This window comes from Helianthus annuus, chromosome 7, assembly GCF_002127325.2.
Source record: "Helianthus annuus cultivar XRQ/B chromosome 7, HanXRQr2.0-SUNRISE, whole genome shotgun sequence".
Taxonomy (NCBI): domain Eukaryota; kingdom Viridiplantae; phylum Streptophyta; class Magnoliopsida; order Asterales; family Asteraceae; genus Helianthus; species Helianthus annuus.
This window is the reverse complement of record NC_035439.2, coordinates 125,457,240-125,477,165: the sequence shown is the minus strand read 5'-3', so window position 1 is coordinate 125,477,165 and position 19,926 is coordinate 125,457,240. Positions and strand designations below refer to the sequence as shown.

The 19,926-nt window shown below is 37.8% G+C and overlaps 2 protein-coding genes across 4 annotated transcripts; one reads left to right on the top strand and one right to left on the bottom strand.

Moving 5' to 3' along the window:
* Window positions 1–495: 495 nt before the first annotated feature.
* On the top strand, window positions 496–3,254 carry LOC110868470 (E3 ubiquitin-protein ligase SINAT2). 2 transcript variants are annotated; one of them, XM_022117631.1, is made up of 4 exons: window positions 496–843; window positions 1,584–1,798; window positions 1,885–2,271; window positions 2,718–3,254. In XM_022117631.1, the coding sequence occupies exons 2-4, from the start codon at window positions 1,616–1,618 to the stop codon at window positions 3,039–3,041; spliced, it is 894 nt and encodes a 297-aa protein (XP_021973323.1). In that variant the 5' UTR covers window positions 496–843; window positions 1,584–1,615; the 3' UTR covers window positions 3,042–3,254. The 2 variants fall into 2 exon arrangements, with proteins under 2 accessions (XP_021973323.1, XP_021973324.1); XM_022117632.2 differs by having other exon boundaries at window positions 541–806.
* A 7,775-nt stretch (window positions 3,255–11,029) lies between these two features.
* On the bottom strand, window positions 11,030–19,050 carry LOC110868469 (casein kinase 1-like protein HD16). Of its 2 annotated transcripts, XM_022117630.2 has the most exons (16): window positions 18,479–19,050; window positions 17,989–18,191; window positions 17,823–17,892; window positions 17,670–17,725; window positions 17,504–17,575; window positions 16,794–16,888; window positions 16,636–16,702; window positions 16,414–16,543; window positions 15,578–15,796; window positions 14,855–14,997; window positions 14,567–14,741; window positions 13,844–13,934; window positions 12,254–12,411; window positions 11,978–12,166; window positions 11,408–11,476; window positions 11,030–11,206 (listed from the first exon to the last, which is right to left on the bottom strand). In XM_022117630.2, exons 1-15 carry the CDS (start codon window positions 18,860–18,862, stop codon window positions 11,417–11,419), a joined length of 2,112 nt encoding a protein of 703 aa, XP_021973322.1. In that variant the 5' UTR covers window positions 18,863–19,050; the 3' UTR covers window positions 11,030–11,206; window positions 11,408–11,416. The 2 variants fall into 2 exon arrangements, with proteins under 2 accessions (XP_021973322.1, XP_021973321.1); XM_022117629.2 differs by lacking the exon at window positions 11,030–11,206 and having other exon boundaries at window positions 11,243–11,476.
* Window positions 19,051–19,926: the final 876 nt, after the last annotated feature.

Below are 19,926 nucleotides of genomic sequence, written 5' to 3'. Positions count from 1 at the left end.
CTAGAAAAAGGTTTCTAAAGGTCCGATCTAAGATTACAAAGAGGTTTCGGTCGAAAATGTTGAGTTTTCTGGCGACCTCAATAATTGGGGCTTTTACTAGAAAAAGGGTTTCTAAAGGTCCGATCTAAGATTACAAAGAGGTTTGGGACGAAAATGTTGAGTTTTCTGTCGACCTCAATAATTTGGGCTTTTATTAGAAAAAAGTTCCTAAAGGTCCGAACTAATGTTACTTTTGGGACGAAAAGATTGAGTTTTCCGGCAAAAAACGTTTTTCCACGACCAGCGTTAGGATTCTGTTAGTTAAGGTCCATTTGAGACCAGTATTTTAATAGTTAAGACTGTCAATAATTACTTTTAAAATTAAATCTATTGACGGCTAACAACGAATATACAAACTAAACTTGTAGCTGCCGCACGCAAGGGTAAATAGCTAAAGTCGTCATCGTTTTTAAAAATATAAATATATTTAAAAAGTCACATTTATTGTGATGGAGTTTTTCTAGTAAATAAAAGTTAAAATGATAACATGAAGCCAAATCTAAATTCAAAACAAGACAAGAACAAACATTTGAAACCATTGTTTGTGCAATCAATCCCCTTAGCTGTTAAACACAATCCCAATATTTATTTCAATCTCAACCGTCCCACAATTCACACAATTGAATGAAACCTGGGATTTCAAGTTTACACAGATCTTCATTTCATTAAATGCATTCGATCTGTCTCATCTATTAAAAACCCAATCTTGATGTGCCATTACAACAAAACCCTTAATTGCTCATGGGTTTCTTGATCTTGGGTTATAGGTACTGAAATATTATCATCTGGGGTTTGCTGTTCTTGGTTAGTTCTTGCTTCTTAGCTATCTTTATGAGTATTTTGCTTTCTGGGTATGTTTAATTTGATGAATTTGATGTGGGTTTGGTGATTAAAAATGTGAAAATGGGTTTGTTTCATCTGGGTGGAAAAAAGATTGGATCTTTCTTAGGGTTTTGACCAAAATTTATGGTTTTATGAGTTATTTGCTTTCTGGGTGTGTTTAATTTAATGAATTTGATGTCGGTTTGATTATTAAAGAGGTGAAAATGGTCTTATTTCATCTGGGTGGGAAAAAAATTCAGATTTTTTTTTTGGGTTTTGACCAGAATTTCTGGTTTTATGAGGATTTTTTTTTTTTTTTTTGCTTTCTGGGTAGGTTTGATTTGATGAATTTCATGTGGGTTTGGTGATTAAAGAGGTGAAAATGGTTTATTTCATTTGGGTGGAAAAAAAAGATAGGATTTTTTTAGGGTTGTGACCAGAATTTCTGATGTTGTTTGTTAACTGTTGTGTTGAACAGGTTGTTAAAATCTTTTACATTTGTATATGATAGTTCATAGTTAACCTAGTATGTCATATATGTTGCAGTTGTGTTGAATAGGTTGTTAAAATCTTATACATTTGTATATAATAGTTAACTTAGTATGTCATATATGTAAATTTCTTCTGTTCATGCTTGCAATTAAGATCTTTTTAATGAAATAAAAACGAAATGTTCAAATATAGCAAGAATGTAACGATTTTGTTATAATTACAACTGTCAGAAGCGAGTCAAACGGCACCCGACAGCAAAAGTATGGCTCCGGGAGGTAACGTTTACGAGGATGTAACCGAATCATGCACTGATTACGGTGTCAAAAGCAGCCTCAGATCGTGCGGTTCTGCCAGTGGTAGGCTCGGAATGACGTCAAACAGCGGTGTGCATGAGCTGCTTAAGTGTCCGGTGTGCGTAACCGTAATGTACCCACCCATTCATCAGGTATACATATCATAACCAATGCTAATGTGAATACGAATATTAAATACTGTTTATGGATTGTGTTGTAATAAGATCTTTTTACGCAGTGTCCAAACGGTCACACGATCTGTGTCGTTTGTAAAACGAAAGTGCAAAATGTTTGCCCGATGTGTCGTGAAGAGCTCGGAAATATACGGTGTTTAGCTTTGGAGAAAGTTGCGGAGTCGATTGAGCTGCCTTGCAAGTACAGTTGTTACGGGTGCCAAGATATTTTACCGTATCATAGCAGAATCAGGCATGAGAAGAACTGCAAGCACCGGGGGTATAATTGTCCTTACGCAGGTGTGGAATGTCCCGTCACCGGTAATATACCGTTCATTGTGGCGCATCTCAAAGCCGATCACAATGTTGATATGCACGATGGATGTAGTTTCAATCACCGTTATGTGAAGCCGAATCCTCATGAAATTGAGAATGCTACTTGGATGTTAACCGTAAGATCTCTCTTATCGTATATTTACATATATACACACGTATTAGAAATAGCAACATATTTTTCTTCGCAGTAAAGTACACAGATGGTCCCTGTGGTTTACCAAAATTTTGGATTTGGTCCCTAGCTTTTCAAAAGTACACGGATAGTCCCTGTGTTGCACTTCGTAACGCATTTAGTCCCCAGCCAGTACATCTAAAGGTTTCAGCAGGTCCAAGTTAGAGGCTAAATGTGTAACAAAGTGCAAACCACAAGGACCATCCATGTTTCGAAAAAAGTTTGGGACTAAAAGCATTACAAAGTGCAAAACGTAGGGACCATCCGTGTACTTTTGGAAAGCTAGGGACCAAATCCAAAAGTTTGGTAAACCACAGGGACCATCCGTGTACTTTACTCTTTTTCTTCGTTTTGGCGATCATAGTAACAATAAGTATTATCTGGATGCAGGTTTTCAACTGCTTTGGGTACCAATTTTGCTTGCATTTCGAAGCGTTTCATCTGGGAACAACGCCAGTCTACATGGCGTTTTTGCGTTTCATGGGGGATGAAAACGACGCGAATAAATTCAGCTACAGCCTCGAGGTTGGAGGAAATGGAAGGAAAATGAAATGGCAAGGAATCCCGAGAAGCATTCGCGACAGTCACAAAACGGTTCGTGACAGTCTTGACGGGCTGATTATAACGAGGAATGTAGCGTTGTTCTTTTCTGGTGGAGATGGCCAGGAGTTGAAGCTCAAAGTGTCGGGCCGGATATGGAAAGAACAGTGTTAAAAGTTGGAATCTGAAACTTCATCACCGCGTTATTCGACATGTGATTTGTATACAACAAAGTTACATCTAACACAACAAACCCTTGTTGGATGTGGTACTATGTGGTCTTTGATTGTACTTTTTGTATGCTAAGTAAATTTGATGTACACAAATCACTAAAGAAAATGTTTAGCTTAAAGTAGGCAAGATGATGATGTTTGACCTGAGAGTTCATTACTTAGAGAGGATGGGGCGCCCCGTGATCATTGATTGTTCACGCGTGGAAGCTAATGAAACACCGCCGCCACTGCCTTTTATCACGCGTGAAGAATAAAACGTGTGGCCATGAACACGTGTTGTTTTGTTGTTTTGTGAATGATTTTGATGATGGAGATGAGTGTGTGGTGACTGATGGACATTTCCACTAAAATCCATCACCAGTGATGGAATAATGCTCGATGACATGGCGGAAATTGATTGGATGTTGTGAGTGATGAGTGTCTGGTGAGTGATGGGCGCCCCTACCCCCTTAATGCAATGCATTTGTCATGCATTTATATAAGTATACCGATTTAGGAACGTATTTTTTTCTTATTAGGCCTTGGGTTGTAACACCACCATGCGTTAAAGATGCCATGTGGAGTTAAGGGCGTTAAATACCACTCCTCCATAGGCGTTTCAGAGTGTTGAAAGAGTCAGCGTGTTAACAAGGATGAAAAATTCTTGGGTGGGTCCTTAACATATACACAATCAATTTAATATTTATTTTAGAGGGGTGTTAATGGAGGGAGACCATTTTTTCGAGGGGCGTGAAGGGCGTTATGGATGATGCAGGTGTTAAAGACGCCTACGTGGAATGAAGGGGCATAGTATACCTAATGACCTTAGATAGTTGTACTTATTAAGAAAATGTCTTGGTTAGGTAGTTATACTTGTAATGTTGTGATTAGGTAGTTTTGCGAATAGAAAATACTTTTTAATTGGTATGACTAAAAATGCGCCATCTATGTTATCTAAATCTGATTATGTAACCTCAGTTTCGTCTTGGCCTCAGTATTAGTCATGCATGTGTACTCGTTTATTTGTTACTACTATGGTTTTCTCAACATGCGTTTTCTTCTGATTACTATTATTACTATCTTGTTGGATTTCTTATGCCACACTATTATTTTGGATGCTATGCTCTACATGTCAAGAAAGATTTTTGGAGTTGGGGTCTCAGCGAGAGCAACCTCTCTGTATCCTGGAATAGAGGAAAGGCTCGTCTCTATCCTACCAATAGCTTATCTATGAGTGTGATTTTACTTGGTACTTTTGTTCGTTTGTTTGGCTGTCGTGTCCTAGGTGAGTCCCAACCCTGTCCCTCTTGTAACACTTCAGGAAATATGATGGCTGCATGCGTGAATATGCTTCATGGGATTGTCAATCACCTTCTCGAATGTGTTTTCTCCATCGCATAAGACGTGTTTGAGGCATCGTTTACAAAACCAAGGCTTTACCATTTCCTTAACTATCTCTGGTCAATTATCGTCTCTTTAACAATATTAGCTCACCGTAATTCTTCTAGTATTGAATCCGGCTGTTGTAGGTCTTTGATTTAGTTCTTAACCTTAAAACATGTTTTGAAAGTGATTTCAATCTGGCTCGGATGATTTAATATGGTTCGTAGGCAGTTTGAGTGACTGTTTAACAACTCCTGAATGGGTAAATGCTTAACCAGTAAGAGATCTAAACCATTAAGTACCGAACCAGTAAGAGGTATGAAACATTAAGAAGAAATATAATGCTTTAGCATTCAGAGACAAATTCAGATAAGACGTCTGTGACAACCCTCATAATTACAGGTATCCGTACAATTAATTAATATTAAATTTATGCTTAATGACTGTGCTTAATTACAACTGATGATATAAACTGCTTTATGATTTCTGTATCATACATACATGTGCATCACATTTCATACTGTCACACCATTTATTACATACAAACTTTAGTGACATACTTGATGCACAAAGCACAGTTAGCACAGTGAGCGGATAACTCAGAAATATACTGACAGTGCCAGTACATAGACAGACAATGTTTTGAGGCCCAGTATGAGCCAGAGACAAGGTACTACACTAGTATGGAGTGTAGGGAAGTGAGGACCATAAAACTGCGTCACTAGGTGATAGTTTAGGTGCCGGAAAGTGCCTAAAACCCACTCAAAGTGCAGAATTCTGCATTTATCATCAAAATTCAGCATTTTAACATGCTAGTAATGTGCAAAAACATGGCAAAATGGTCCTGTATGCTTTCCTAAGTGTCGGGAATTAAAAGTGTCACAAAAGGTTACATAAAAGACACTATACGGTATACCTTGACACTTTAACGGATCGGTATCTAACCGAACAACCGGACATTACGCGGAACACTAAAATATTGCAAAAAGCATTGTTTTTATTTTTCTGAGCTAGTATTGGTTCCCGAACACTTAAACATATTACATAATACATGAAACACTTAAACACAAGACACTTTTACCTTAACCTTCCACTAATTACCTTTTACCATCTAAAATTTACAATTTACCCCCCCCCCCTTGGTAACTTACGGCCCACACTAGTGGCCCCACCACAAGATCACTTAAATCTCTACTAAATCTTCCATAATATTCATTTAGATCTTGATGTGATCTTGAGTGTACTTAAGGGAACATAGGGACCTTTGGACAAAAGAATCATGAGATTATAAGATCACCATCTTCCTCACTTATCACAACACTTCAACCCTTCTCTCTTCTTCCCCTCATTAAGCTCGGCCGAACATACCCCTACATACACCACCATTTTTCGATCATCAAGCATCCATTCCAAGGCCTTCTCAAGGTGTAACAAGGTGATTTAGGAGGCTCGGTGTTCACGGATCTTGGAGGACCTCTCTTGTGTGCTATTATCCGCTCAATCTTCATCTTGTTCTTCCCTAGCTTTAAGCTAGTTGTAAGATCCTTATAAACTCTTGTTTACTTCATATTTTAGTGGTTAAAAGTTGTTGTTTAATGATTAACACAAGAACACTAATGAACATACACATAAATCATGAACATAAAGCTTTACATAAGATGAAAAGTTGATGAAACATGATGTAATATTGTGAGAATGATGTTGTTTTGAATATGTTGATGATTGCTTGTTGATCTCTTGATAATATGATGTTGATCATCATATTGAACTTGTTAGATTATGATTAAAAACATGATTTAACAAGTTAGGAGATAATTATGTCTCTACATAAAATAATCATCTTCTAATAAAGATATGAACTTGATAATAAGATGACTTCTTGAAATATAAGTAAACAAAGTGAATGGATGATCATATGGATCCGAGATTTACAAATGAGGTTCCAAACAAACCAAGTTCAAAAGACAATTTTTGAAAGATCATGACTTTTCTTGCACTTACGCCATTTTTTGGAAATGAAATAAGTATGGAGACACTAGAAAAACAAGAAGATGTTATGGATAAACATTTTTGAAAATTTTGTTTACAAGTTGTAAACACCAAATATTTTCAAGAATGAGATTTTAAATGAAGTAAACACACGTTGGAGGGTAACTAAACCCACTAAACACTTTACCAAGTTACTACGCGTTTTTATGAAAGATCAAGTTCATGTTACTATGTAAAGTGTATTGTTTTTACACTTGGTAAGTATAAGATGTTTAGGGTATGACTGTTGATTGTTTGAATGATTTTTGGAAAAGAAAATGATATGCTAAATAACATGGACACCCCCATTTACAAAGGAAACTATGGCGAAATTTTCCAAAAATTCCAACACTTAGAAAATATTTTCTAGACAAGTGTTTACTAGTATATTTTAAACTATGTTTTTCAAATATAAATCTCGCCATAATTTTTGTAACAAAAATACAAAGTATCGGAGGTTGATTTTTTGTAATAAAATGGGTAAATATATATATTTTATATTAAGACACTTGTGTGGATATTTGTTTATTTTGTGGAATAGTTATATTATTTTAGGGTAAAATAATATAACTTACAAATTACCATGACATTTACAACTCCAAAATAATACAAAAAATTACAAGGAATAAATATTTAAGTTACACACTTGATATTGTGGAACCGAACGCTAAAACGTAACTTATGAAATATTCCGGAAAATACTTTTACAAATATATTTTTGGTAAATATTGTTTGGATACAAGAAGTGAAAATATATTATTTTTGGAAAAATATATATTTTCTTGGGAGTACATTATTATTTTGGACAAATAAGTTATATATATTTTCTAAGTGAGACTTAAAAATATATTTCGGAACTACAATACACATGTATAAATACCGCCATCCTTGGGAAGGAAATACGAAGTTAAAATACTTGAGAAGTATTAATACAAGATATTGATTAAACAATTATTCCAAAAATTAAATATAATTTAAAGTTAAAATAATTATTATTTTAACAAATAATTATAACTTGGAATAATATTCGGAGAGATAAGAAACGCAACTCAAAACGTTAAACTCTAAGCCAAGGCACGACCCGTTCGTCTAATAGACGTTAGTACGTTGTAGGTTGTCGTGTAGCTGACAGAGTTTGAGTTACGAGCAGAAGACGCACTACTGTGAGTTCATGTCCCCCTTTTCTTTTAACTGTTTTCAGTTTTGTACTTCGGGGGTGAAATACATGTTACAATTATTACAAACGTTTATTACATGGTATAACTAGCTTAAGGAGGGTTTACTACTAGATCATGTGAAGGGTGGGTACGACACTTAAGGCCATTAATCCTCGTCATAGGACCGAGGGACATGAGTGATAGATCTATTTGGGTGTAGCGAGCCCACACCCATGGGGACCATGGTGGCCCATAGTGGTGACTATGTCTTCCAGCCGGAGGCCCGGTACAAATTTGCTAGGTTTGAGTTTTCCTGCACCATTTCACACATATCAATGGTCTTGCAAACCATTGGTGATCTCTTTTTCCTTAATTGCTACATACCAGGGACTTTCATGCATACACACATACTTTAAAGGTTTATACATACTCACATACACATGAACTCGCTCAACTTTTGTTGATTTTTCAAACTACATGTATTTCAGGGAACTAGTAGATATGGCGGGATGTGTCAAGCTGCGTTTGAATAAAAGATGTTATCCAGGGTTGTTGAGTTTAGAGGGTGTATTCCTTTCCTGGACGGGATACATAATTCTAAACTCAAGTTTTATTCAAGTACTTTTGTTGAGTCTTTATGAACTCGTTTAAACACGTCATGGTTTGTAACTTAATTCGGTATTTGATGTTTTCAAACAACGGTTTTGTGGTAGTTTCTAAACTTTATTTGTAACACCCCCAAAATTCCACCTGCGGAAACCCCGCGAGGCGTGTTACGCATCAGAGTTCGAGCCACCAATCACATTGAACCAATGATAAATATTTAAACAAGTCATGACATTAATTACTAGAATAAGATGTCAACATGATATCAATTCTCAAAAGTTGTGTAGCGGAAGCATATAATAAATTATCTAGCAAATGTTTCGTAATAACACTTAAACCAATGTATCAATATAAGATAATCCGAAAGCCTCGATCCATGACCACTCCAGCACTCCCAGATAGCAAGTCCATGTTCCAAAGTTAACGACCTACAAGCATGCAAACAAGTGTGTCAGACTACGCTGGTGAGTTCAAGGTTTTGTTAACGTGTTTTGTTACCATATGTATGTTAATGCGATTCAACGTTGCGATACGATGTTGCTCATGCTAGATACCCTAGGGAGTGTGCCCATATGTATCCGGGGAGTGTGCCCCTTAACAACCCCAATGCTCCTAACCGAGCATTGGTAATGATCGATCCCATGTACAATAACCAAGACCCAATTTAATTGTTTACCCAGAGTTTCCCTTCCAAATGTTTACCAGTTGTCCCAAACCACCGGGACGCATGCTAGAGAAATGCAATGAACTCACCTTGGTTTGCTCGGCAGATTATACCAAAGTTACTTGAATTAAGAGTGGTCAATCACGTCCTAACAGGGTTACCATTACGAGTCAGGTTTGGTTCAAGTAAAGCACGTATGGTTACACAGAGTTAACACGTTACAAACACGAATGGATCATGGCAACATTTAACAGTCAAGCAACACATTCAACTTGTGCAATTTATATGTCCAATGGTAATCGGCCCAAATAGATAAACAGTCCAAACATATACGGCCCAAAGTGAAATTGTATAACTTGTGCGATCCGCTGGATTTGTGCGATCGGACTGGCCCAGCCCAATCACCGTCCGGCCCAAACAGTCAACATATATGCGACCTTGTGCGATCCAAGCAGACTTGTGCGATCTGCTTGGGTTGTACGATCTGAATTTGGACTTGTTCGGCCCAATAACACACGCAGTCCAATATCGGTTCAACTAACTAACCCATGTTTGACTTGTGCGACCCGGTTTCCCTTGTGCGATCCGGACAGCTTGTACGTGTGATCTTGTGCGAATAAGCTCCTTGTGCGAGTGGACCTCTTGTACGGTCAAGAGGTCTTGTGCGACCAATTCAAACATTCCAATAATCAAGCAATTCGGTTACAACCAATTTATCAATTTCAAGGTTTCCATGTTTGCATCAATCGATTAACAACGTCTATTCTAGACATCATCGATCAAAACGGTTTTTATCTCAACTTTTCGTATGAACCCTAATCCGATTCGTATGAACAACATCGCAACATATTCAATCAAACAAGCATTCTAGCATCCAATTCACATGAATCCTAACCGAGTCACAAACAAGAATAATAATCATAACACTAAAACATATTAGCATGCATCATGAATCATTAACATTCATAACAAGACGATTTCATGAACCCTATCATTAAATCTATATGTGGGCCGATTAGCAAGAATATCAATCATGTCTACAACTCTAACCATCATATCAAACATGAATCACAATAACATGTAACAAAACATAGGGCACTAACCGTTTCAGGGAATGATCCGAATCCTATGAACTTCGATGAGGAGGGTGTTTGGCTGCCTTCGGTTCGTGAGAGGGAGAGAGAGAGCTAGGGTTTTTGTGACTTGTGTGTTTTGGTAAAATATGAGATGGTTACAACATCTCATGTGTTAATCGATTTAGGGGGGTGGGCCGACCCACACTTGGGCTGCCCTTTTGATCCGGGTGCAAGCAATACGGCCCAATGGCCTTGTGTGTTCGAGTGTGTGTGTTGTGCGGTTGGTTCATTATACACATACATACATAGCACACATCCACATAACAACATATCATGTATTCATCAATCATATTATTCACATAATCAGTCAAGTTCATAAAGTAATCAGTCAAGTTCATAAAGTCGTGTCGTGTTCACAAATGTTATACAAAGATAGGCTCAGATTGCGTATTGTCACAGTATCCCCAACTAAAAAGAAATTTCGTCCCGAAATTTGGTATGCACTTACTAACGTAAGCTATATTGTTCACTAGTTTTCCTGAGGTGTCACATTATTAATGGATAAATCTCGTGCTTTTATCATATAGCATTGTTATGATTGTTGCTATGGTATTAAGAAGTCACACCAAATAACCACGCTTCCGCAAAAGTCAGGGTGTGACAACGTCTTAGCCATTCAAACTCAGTATAATGCTTAACCATTCAGAGGCAAATGTCTTAAGTATTCAGATATATGCTCGCGAAACAAACAGTCTGAACCATTAAGTGCTGAACCAGCAAGAGGTCTGAACCATTAAGAGCCGAAACAAACAGCTCCTGAGATTTGGTTCATAACGCTTGTACCATGAAACATATCCTAAAATAAACATTCATGTGATTTATGATTTTCCAAGAGAACCAACACATTTGATGATAAATGACTCAAAAAATCCAATAATATACAAATGTAACTTACACTACAAGTCTACAAGAGTACATCTCTACAAGCATCCAATCCCCATCTTTTCAAGTAAAAAATGGCCCAAAAAGGCATGTAAAAACACAAACACAAAAACTCTTCAGGGATTGTTTGGTAGAGGTAGTCAAACAGGTCAGAATTAGTTTTCAGTTGGTCAAACATGTTAAATAACCATACACAACAACACTATTCAAGACAGTTTCAGCTCTGACCAATCTTTCTTAAAATTTCTCCATGACTCAGATGTTTACACACCTGTGCAGGATATAAGAAAATCATGAGCAGAAAACATTTCAAAAAGAGGCGTCAACAACTACATACAGATTCATATATCTATATAATTATGTTTTACAAACAACAAACATGAGACTGATTTAGATCCTCAAATCATTTCTTACACAAAGTTACTAAAAAAGACGGATTCCGTCCAATATATTATATTATCAAACCACATACCATGGTTTATCATGACACGGTTCTTCCATAGCACACGCACGCAAGATACAAGTTCTTCGCCCACTTCTCCTGCTTATTTCAAAACCACATCGTTAAAAACCGTCGAATAATCCGTCTAATCGTGTCTACAATACGTTGCTACTTTGACCAACAACAGTGTTGTAAGAATCGCTAGGCACTAGTCGGCCGATGGAGGTACTGATTAATCATTAATCGGATTGGGATTTTATATGTAACTTTCAGTTTATGTATATATATACACACATTTTTATGTATTTTTTTAAGTAGACATGTTTTTACACCTTTGACCCATATTTTCAAATAGATACGATTGATTGCCGGAATTTACAGGTTTTGGTCAAGAATCTGACCAAAATTTGGTCGTAGTCTTTAGAGTGCCACCGATTTTTGGCCAATTAGGACTGGATTTGACCATTGTTGACCGTCGCCTAGGCCGATTAGATAAAAATTATTCGGTGAACTTCCGACTAGCGATTAATAGGCGACTAATCGGGATTTTACAACCATGACCAACAGTCAAATATATTTATCAATAGTGAAAGAACCGACCTTAACGTGTGTGCTTGGAAACTGTGATGTGCGCAAAGTTTCTTGTGTTTCATCACCGGGCTTGCGGCGGGGCACACTCAAAATAAGTGCGGTTTGGTCCCACGTGGCGGCAGTTGATGTAATACGGTAACCGTTATCCCACCGCCTATGTATGCCCTCACTTGGATAAAGAAAATCAAGCTCCACCACCTACAAAACACAACCGTTACTCACAAACAGTTTATACGATGTTCCAAGTGTACGCTTGTTCGAAAAAAGAATCTGTACGAATGTTACCTGGTCGCTAAAGCCAGCATTGCGAGACATTACGATACCCCAACGGTTACCCGCGGTTGCCATGGAGGTCACGTGAAACCCTTCCCTCCATTTTTTGTTTATCCATTTGAACGGGAACGAGTCGCTAACTTTGTAAGATTGTTGAGAATACGGGGTCCCTGCAGAGATCAAATGTTATTTATAAGAGTAAACTTCCGTTTTGCTCCCTGTGGTTTGGTCATTTTAACGGTTTTGCCCCAAACCTTTAAAAATAGCCATTTTACTCCCTGATCTATGAAGCTTATATCTATTTCACTCCCCGCCTCTAACGTCATCCAAATCAACTGTTAAATCCTGGTCACATGCCCCTCACATGAGGGGCATTTTAGTCTTTTCCCATCCTCTATTATTTTATTATTAATTATATGTATATAACAAAAGCAATTATCCCCTTCCATTCCATCCCTGTATCTCTCCTTGTACTGTAACAACCTACAACCTACACCCACACCATCAGACATCATCCAACCCACCGAACAACAACCACCACCCCCTTCCACCATCTCCACCCGACAACTACCACCACCACCCTCCACCATTTCCACTGACAACCACTACCATCACGCTGTATCAGCCCCACCCGAGAACCACCTTGAAACAGCCCCACCCGACCAACACCTCCCCCTGACCGCCACTATCTTGCACCGCCCTCACACGCTCCGGCGGCCTCCTTAACTGCTCGAAAGTCCTTTAAATGCAGATCTAAAACCAGATTTCAACAGACTCCACCGTCACCACCGTTCCGTGTTCCTCTCTCTGTCTCTCATATTTCTCTCATTCGGTCCCTCTCTCTTTCTGTATACATATTTTGTTGGTATTTTTCTGAATTAAACAAAGAATGAGAGAGAAATAGGAGTTTGAAATATGGGGGTTTTGAAATTTGGGGGTTTTGATGATACGAGTTAGGGTTTGATTCTAGGGTTTGTTTTAAAAGGTGAAACCTTTTGATGAAAAGGTGGTTGACTTGGAGAGAGAAGGAGAAAGAGAGCAGGTGTAGTGGGTGGTGATGGTGATGGCGGCAGATGTAGGTGGGGTGGCGATGATGATTCCGGTTTTGGGGCTAGGGAAGTGATTCTTGGCGGTGGTGATGATTGACGGTGGCAGAAGAAGAGTTGGCGGTGGCGATGATTGCCACGAGGCACTTGCCGGAGAAGATGGTGAATATAGTATACAGATGATAAAGTGGATGAAGAAGATGGTGAATCACATATGATAATTATGTTAATAAATATTCTCTTTTATTTTTATTTTTCTTATAAATAAAAAAAGATGTTAAAATTATGGAAAAGACTAAAATGTCCCTCATGTGAGAGGCATGTGACCAGGATTTAACAGTTGATTTGGATGGCGTTAGGGACGAGGAGTGAAATAGAGAGAAGCTTCATAGATCAGGGAGTAAAATGGCTATTTTTAAAGGTTTGGGGCAAAACCGTTAAAGTGACCAAACCACAGGGAGCAAAACGGAAGTTTACTCTATTTATAATCAACAGACGACAATTCGGTGCATCAAATGGACCCTTTTGTAAAAATTATAGAAAATGATAAACGAACCTTTTGACATCACCACAAGAGAGCTTCCGTTATTAGCACCGGCAATGGAACTGATATAGTAGTTCTTCTCCCATTGTTCCATAATCCATTCCTACAACAAAAACGAAAAAAAAAAATAACTTGGTGCTTTCAGATGCTTGTGGCTGCGGGATCTTTAAAAAAGAAGGATTAACGGTGCTAAACAGGTTGTGTTCACTGGTTCAACCCGACTCGAACCCGAAAACTTTAGATCAACCAGAACACGAAAATCGTGTCATACATATGACCCCAAATATTCGCGGATTGACCCGAACATGACCCGTTCAAGCCGATTTTTTTAAAACTTTTTTTCTGCAAATTACTATATTAAAATTAAAATTTACTAAAAGAAAACACAAATGTATATAATACAATTACATTTAAATTATAAAATCTTATGTCAATTTCTCTTCTTAAGTTATAATTATGGCATAAAATACATACCCAATTTAATTTATGACAAAAAACATATTCTAAAAAAAATATCATATAATATAATATAATATAAATGGGTTAAACGAGTCAGCTCGCCAACCCGACTGGGTTGACTCGAACCCGACCCGTTTAGCTAAACGGGTTCGTGGGTTCAACCTGAAACTAACCTGGCACGTTTAGTCTAAACCCAAACCCGCAAATATCCTGTTAGATCTCTGTCGTGTTTTCGGGTGGTGTCAGAAATGGCACCCCTAAGGACGCAGAATTTACCTTGTGTAAGAAGAAAGGTGACAGCTCGTAAACTTGGCTAGTAAAACCGGTCCCGGCATCCATTATCAGGGCCCATAAGTTGGAACAAGATGCCACGGAGCTTATAAGTAAACCATCCGCATTTCCTCTCTCAACATGCTGGCTTAATCGTGCATCCGCAACATTGTAATGATACCTAACAAAGAATAAACAAGATATAACTATATAAGAGATCGTGTGGTTATAAATTTTTTTTACATGTGATACTAGAGAAAAGGTAAATAAATACAAAAGTACAAAACAATCAACCTCTGTTTCATTGGTAGCCTGGCGTTATAAATCGAAATCCACTGTGTTGCGGGAACTCCTATCCGGATTTTCTTTGTAGGTTGTCCTTCGTCGTCGTCATCAAGATTCAATCTTCCCCGTTTTTGACCAACTTGAAATATAATCTAAAGTAAACAAAATGCATAATCACTTATTCACTTAAATATTTGATAACTCTTTTACGTACATAGGCTGCAAATGAACCGAGCGAACACGAACACGAACACCAACAAGACCTTGTTCGTGTTCGTTTGTTAAGGAAATATATGTTTGTTCATGAACACTTACCGAACGAGATTTTATGTTAGTGTCCGTTCGTTAAGGAAATGAACATGTTTGTGTTTGTTTGTTAATTTTAGGTAACGAACGCAAAAGAACGTTCATGAACACAAACTAATGTTCGTGAACACAAATGGAAACAAACAAACAAACACAAACAAGCGTTCATGAAAATATATATAACACACTGATACTTATTAAATATTCTATTTTTCGGAATTTGAAGTATTTAAAAAAAAAAAGAAAACCAAAAACACTAATGAACAAACGTGGCCTGTGTTCATGTTCGTTTATTTAACTTAATGAACAAAATTTCATGTTCGTGCATTTACTAAACGAACGAACACAAACGAACTTCCCGCTGAACGTTCAGTTCGTTTGCAGCCCACTGTAACACTGTTATAATGATATACAATAATAAATTACCTTTTGAGCACCATCGGTGTTAATAGGCCTAATGGCAGGATTAGGACCAATTAGCCCCTCGAACAAAGAAATGAGCTTTGAATAGTTTGGCTCTTCGTCAAACTTCATATTCACAACTATCTCCAAAAATTGCCTTACGGGTGCAGGGCAAAAACAACACAACACTTCGGGAGATGTGCTCATTTTCTTCTTACATACTAGAAATGATTTATTGTCACCCTAACAAACATCACATAATATTAATATAGTAAATAGCTGATAAAAATCTCATGTGCTAATATAAATATATATGGAAGGATTAAATGAGAACTAGCTTGAGTTGCGAGAACTTTTTGATTTGAAAGTTTTTTGAAAAAAAAAATTGACAAATTCTTTTATGAAACTTTTTCAAAAAAAATATCGTATTCGACTTCTTACGTCGATGTAAAACAAATTTGTTTTAGTTAGATGTTAATCTACGTTTGTGCAAATTTTGGTTGATAAACTCACACGGCTCGCGGTTCTCACAAATCTTAAGGAGTTCTCAACTGAACTTATTCCTATATGTATGTGTGTGTATAGGGTAAGGTTAACGTACAATAGCCCCTTAATGTGTGAAGGTACACGACTTCATTTTTAAAATACGCTCGTTATAATACATAATTATGCATGGGTTGGATTAAACACTAATTACGCATGTTATGTGCATAATTACGCAGGGTTAACCCTAATTACACACGTTATTTGCATAATTACGCACGTTATATTGGTGGCCGCGTACCGTCACACGTTAAGAGCCTTTCGAATTTAAACCTTTCACTATATATACACACACATATATATAACAAAAAAATTACCTGATACCCTTGCCATGGCAGCCTACCACGGTGAAGGAAAATAAGTGTATACGCAAGAGATTCAAGATCGTCTCTTCTACTAGCGGTCCTTCCGAGATGTGCATGCACACTAGCATATCTAACGGTCCCTCTGTAATCAAATAACGGTGAATATTATGTGTGTTGCTTAAGTGAAACTATATCAGAATTGTGTAACTGATAACATGAAATGATGAAGTTCACCTGAACATGTCTGGCCGTTGATCATAGTCAACATGTTGACCATTACCACTCTCTCGCCACTTTGTTGCTGCATTTAACGTAACGGTGAAGCCATTAAAGAAGAAAACGTGATGTTAACAAAAAGTTGTAATCTTGTACAAGTGAATGAGATTTCTTACCGAGCCCCAAGTCGACAAGAAATAATTTCTTTTCTTGAGATGTTGACGGTTGGCCGAGTAAAAAGTTCTCTGGCTTTACATCACCGTGGACGTAACTAAAAAACAGAAGTTATTTAACATAATGGCACGAAAGAAAAAAACAAAATATATTTCGTTGATATGACTTATGAGTATGTGAAAAATCTCAACTGGGGCTACAAACGAACCGAACGTTCAGCGAACAATTCGTGAATTATTCGGCGGGAAGTTCATTTGTGTTCTCGTTTGTTTAATAAATGAAGGAACATGAGCAAAGGTCCCGTTCGTTCATTTATGCTCGTAAACGTTCGATAGTTCATTAGCGTTTTTAGTTTTTATATTTTGTTTATATACTTCAAAATTCCGACAAATAAAATATTTAATCAGTATCAATGTATTATATATTCTGTTCGTGAACGCTTGTTTGTGTTCGTTTGTTTCCATTTGTGCTCATGAATGTCCGTTTGCATTCACGGCCTAAAATTAACAAACGAAGACGAACACGTTCATTTTCTTAACGAACGAACACGAACATAAAATCTCGTTGGGTAAGTGTTCATGATCAGTTCGTGAACACACATACTTTCTTAACAAACGAACACGAAGAAGGACTTGTTCGTGTTCGTTCGGTTCGTTTGCAACCGTAATCTAAACTTGCAAATCGACAGCTATAAAAGAGTCACATAAAATACCCTCTTGCATGCATCTTGTCCAAAATTGACAAAGCCTCCACAGCTATACACGATACCATTTCAGATGACATCCTGTAAATTCGACAAGTCAACAAACAAAATACACAGGTCAAAGCAAAAGGAGGAGGGGGGTCTTTTAACGAATGCGACAAGCTTAAGGACTTACGATTGCCCTGAAGAATTCCATACATCCCATAAACTAGGTCCAAGCATGTCCATGACCTGGAAGAATGAGAAAGACGTAAAGACAACAAATTATTATAACGTTGCATTGCTTTTAAATTCATAGTACATGTGCAAAAGAAAGTCGACTTCATACCATTACATAGTACTCTCCTTGTTTTCCTTTATAATGTACTTTAGGCACACCGTGACTGCCACCTAGAGTGCTGTTTGACCGAAAGAAACATCAACGTTACCAATTTCGAATAAAAACTACATTTAACATGACTATGATAGAACGAAACACAAACACAAACACGTACTTGTAAACTTGCCACTCGTACGGAGGACCATAACTGCAGCCTTTGCTATTTCTGTGCTCAAATTTAAGAGCTACCTCTGTGGCACCGGGACCGGATATTCGTTCGGTTCCACCGGAAACACGACGACCTACAAATACCTGACCGAACCCACCTTTGCCTAACTTCCGCTCAACCTTATATAGTGGCGATCCGCCTACTTGAACCTAAAAGTCAACCAATAAAACGATACAAGAAATATTCAGACAGCTTGACGATTAAAACTCCACGAGTCCGTTATAAAACTTGACTTGTAGGTTCACATTAAATCAGCATTCACTAACATCAACTGCAATCTGAATGCCTAATTAAATTAACTAAATTTCCTTAACAACACAAAGCATCTATCTTTACATAACAACTATAAACAGACATCCAAAATCATTTCATCTAAATCAAACATTTTAAACATTTCAAACATATAAAATAGAATAAAGTTAGAAAATTTATATACCCTATCAGGAAAAGGTGCAGTATTCCCCTCTTCTTCCTGACCAGTAACCTTATTAGCACTCAAACCACCACTACCATCCGCCATCGCTTCTTCTTCTTCTTCCTCTTCCTCTGACTTCACAACAACAATCACCGGAGCTGGTTCCGGTGCCGGAGCTAAACCTAACCCTAAACCTAAACCTAAACCCTCGTTTTCCCCCCTTTTCTTCTTATTCTTCTGTCGTTTCACCTCAACGACCGTAGCTGCAGCCTCACGCGCCGCCGCAGCTCGCGTCTTGACGCAAGTAGCTAGCAAAGGTTCTGGCGGTGGTGGGTTTGTTCTGGTTTTGTCGAGGACTACTGGAGAGGCGCGTGCACGGCGGAGACCACTGCGCAGCTCCGGCATTCTTTATCCATGAAAAAGGCACATGAAATGAAACCCTAAATGATAATCGGAGGTTGATCGCTGATTGTTGAAGAAAGGGAGTGGATTTGGATAATATAGATACAGGAGGATTGGTGTATGTATGTATTTTTAGGTCAATGACAGAGGAGAAAGAAGGGGTGGAGACGGTTGTTTGTTCGTCATTCTTTCTTTCAAGATATTTTGCTTTTAAGATATTTTGCTGTCTTAGTACAAATATTTTTTATTTTATTTTATTTTATTTATACCCTGGTTTTTAGGATTTTTCCTTTTTTTTTTTTTTAACTACAAGGCTAGTTGTAATGGGGTAACACTACGGTGATGTGGGCGTTACCCAACGTTGAATACTACCCAAGGGGAATTATGCACCGCGTGAGGTCGGTAACATAAGGTGGGTGCTTACCAATAGTCAACCAATCAAATTTATTATTTTCTTTCTATTTTTTAAATTTATGTGTTAATGGATATTCTTAGACGATCAGAGATCTCGGCAAAGAAAGAGGCATCGGTTAATTTTCTTAGAGACCTGGCGGAAGGGAGGTCCACCTTACGCCCGGCTGACGTGCTAGTTTTTGGTTGGGAGGACGGGAAACATGCTTGTGTCGATCTCACAGGTGTATCCCCCTAGCCGGGTTCCAGGAAAATGGGTTTGTGGCGGGCAAGCGGTACTGAAAGCAGAGTCAAAGAAAGTGGAAAAGCACGCGAAAGCTTGTGAGGATAATCAGCATGCCATCGTCCCCCTGGCGTTTGACACGTTCGGCTCCTTGACGCCAGAGGCGGTTCGGTTCTTGGCTAGAGTTCAGCGTGTGGTCCACAGCAACTTTTCGACCCCCAGGGCCGAGGCTTTGTTTTTAGTAGATTAGGGTTTTCTATTCAGAAGGGGATGACGGCGCAATTTGTTGCTCGTCTACCTGCTATCCTTATGTAATTTGCTCTGGTGTTTGGAATAAAATATATTGTTTTATTAAAAAAATTATATAATTTTAATATTATTTTAGTAGTAGTAAAAACTTGTGAAATCATTATGAGTGAAAAAAAAGTGAGTG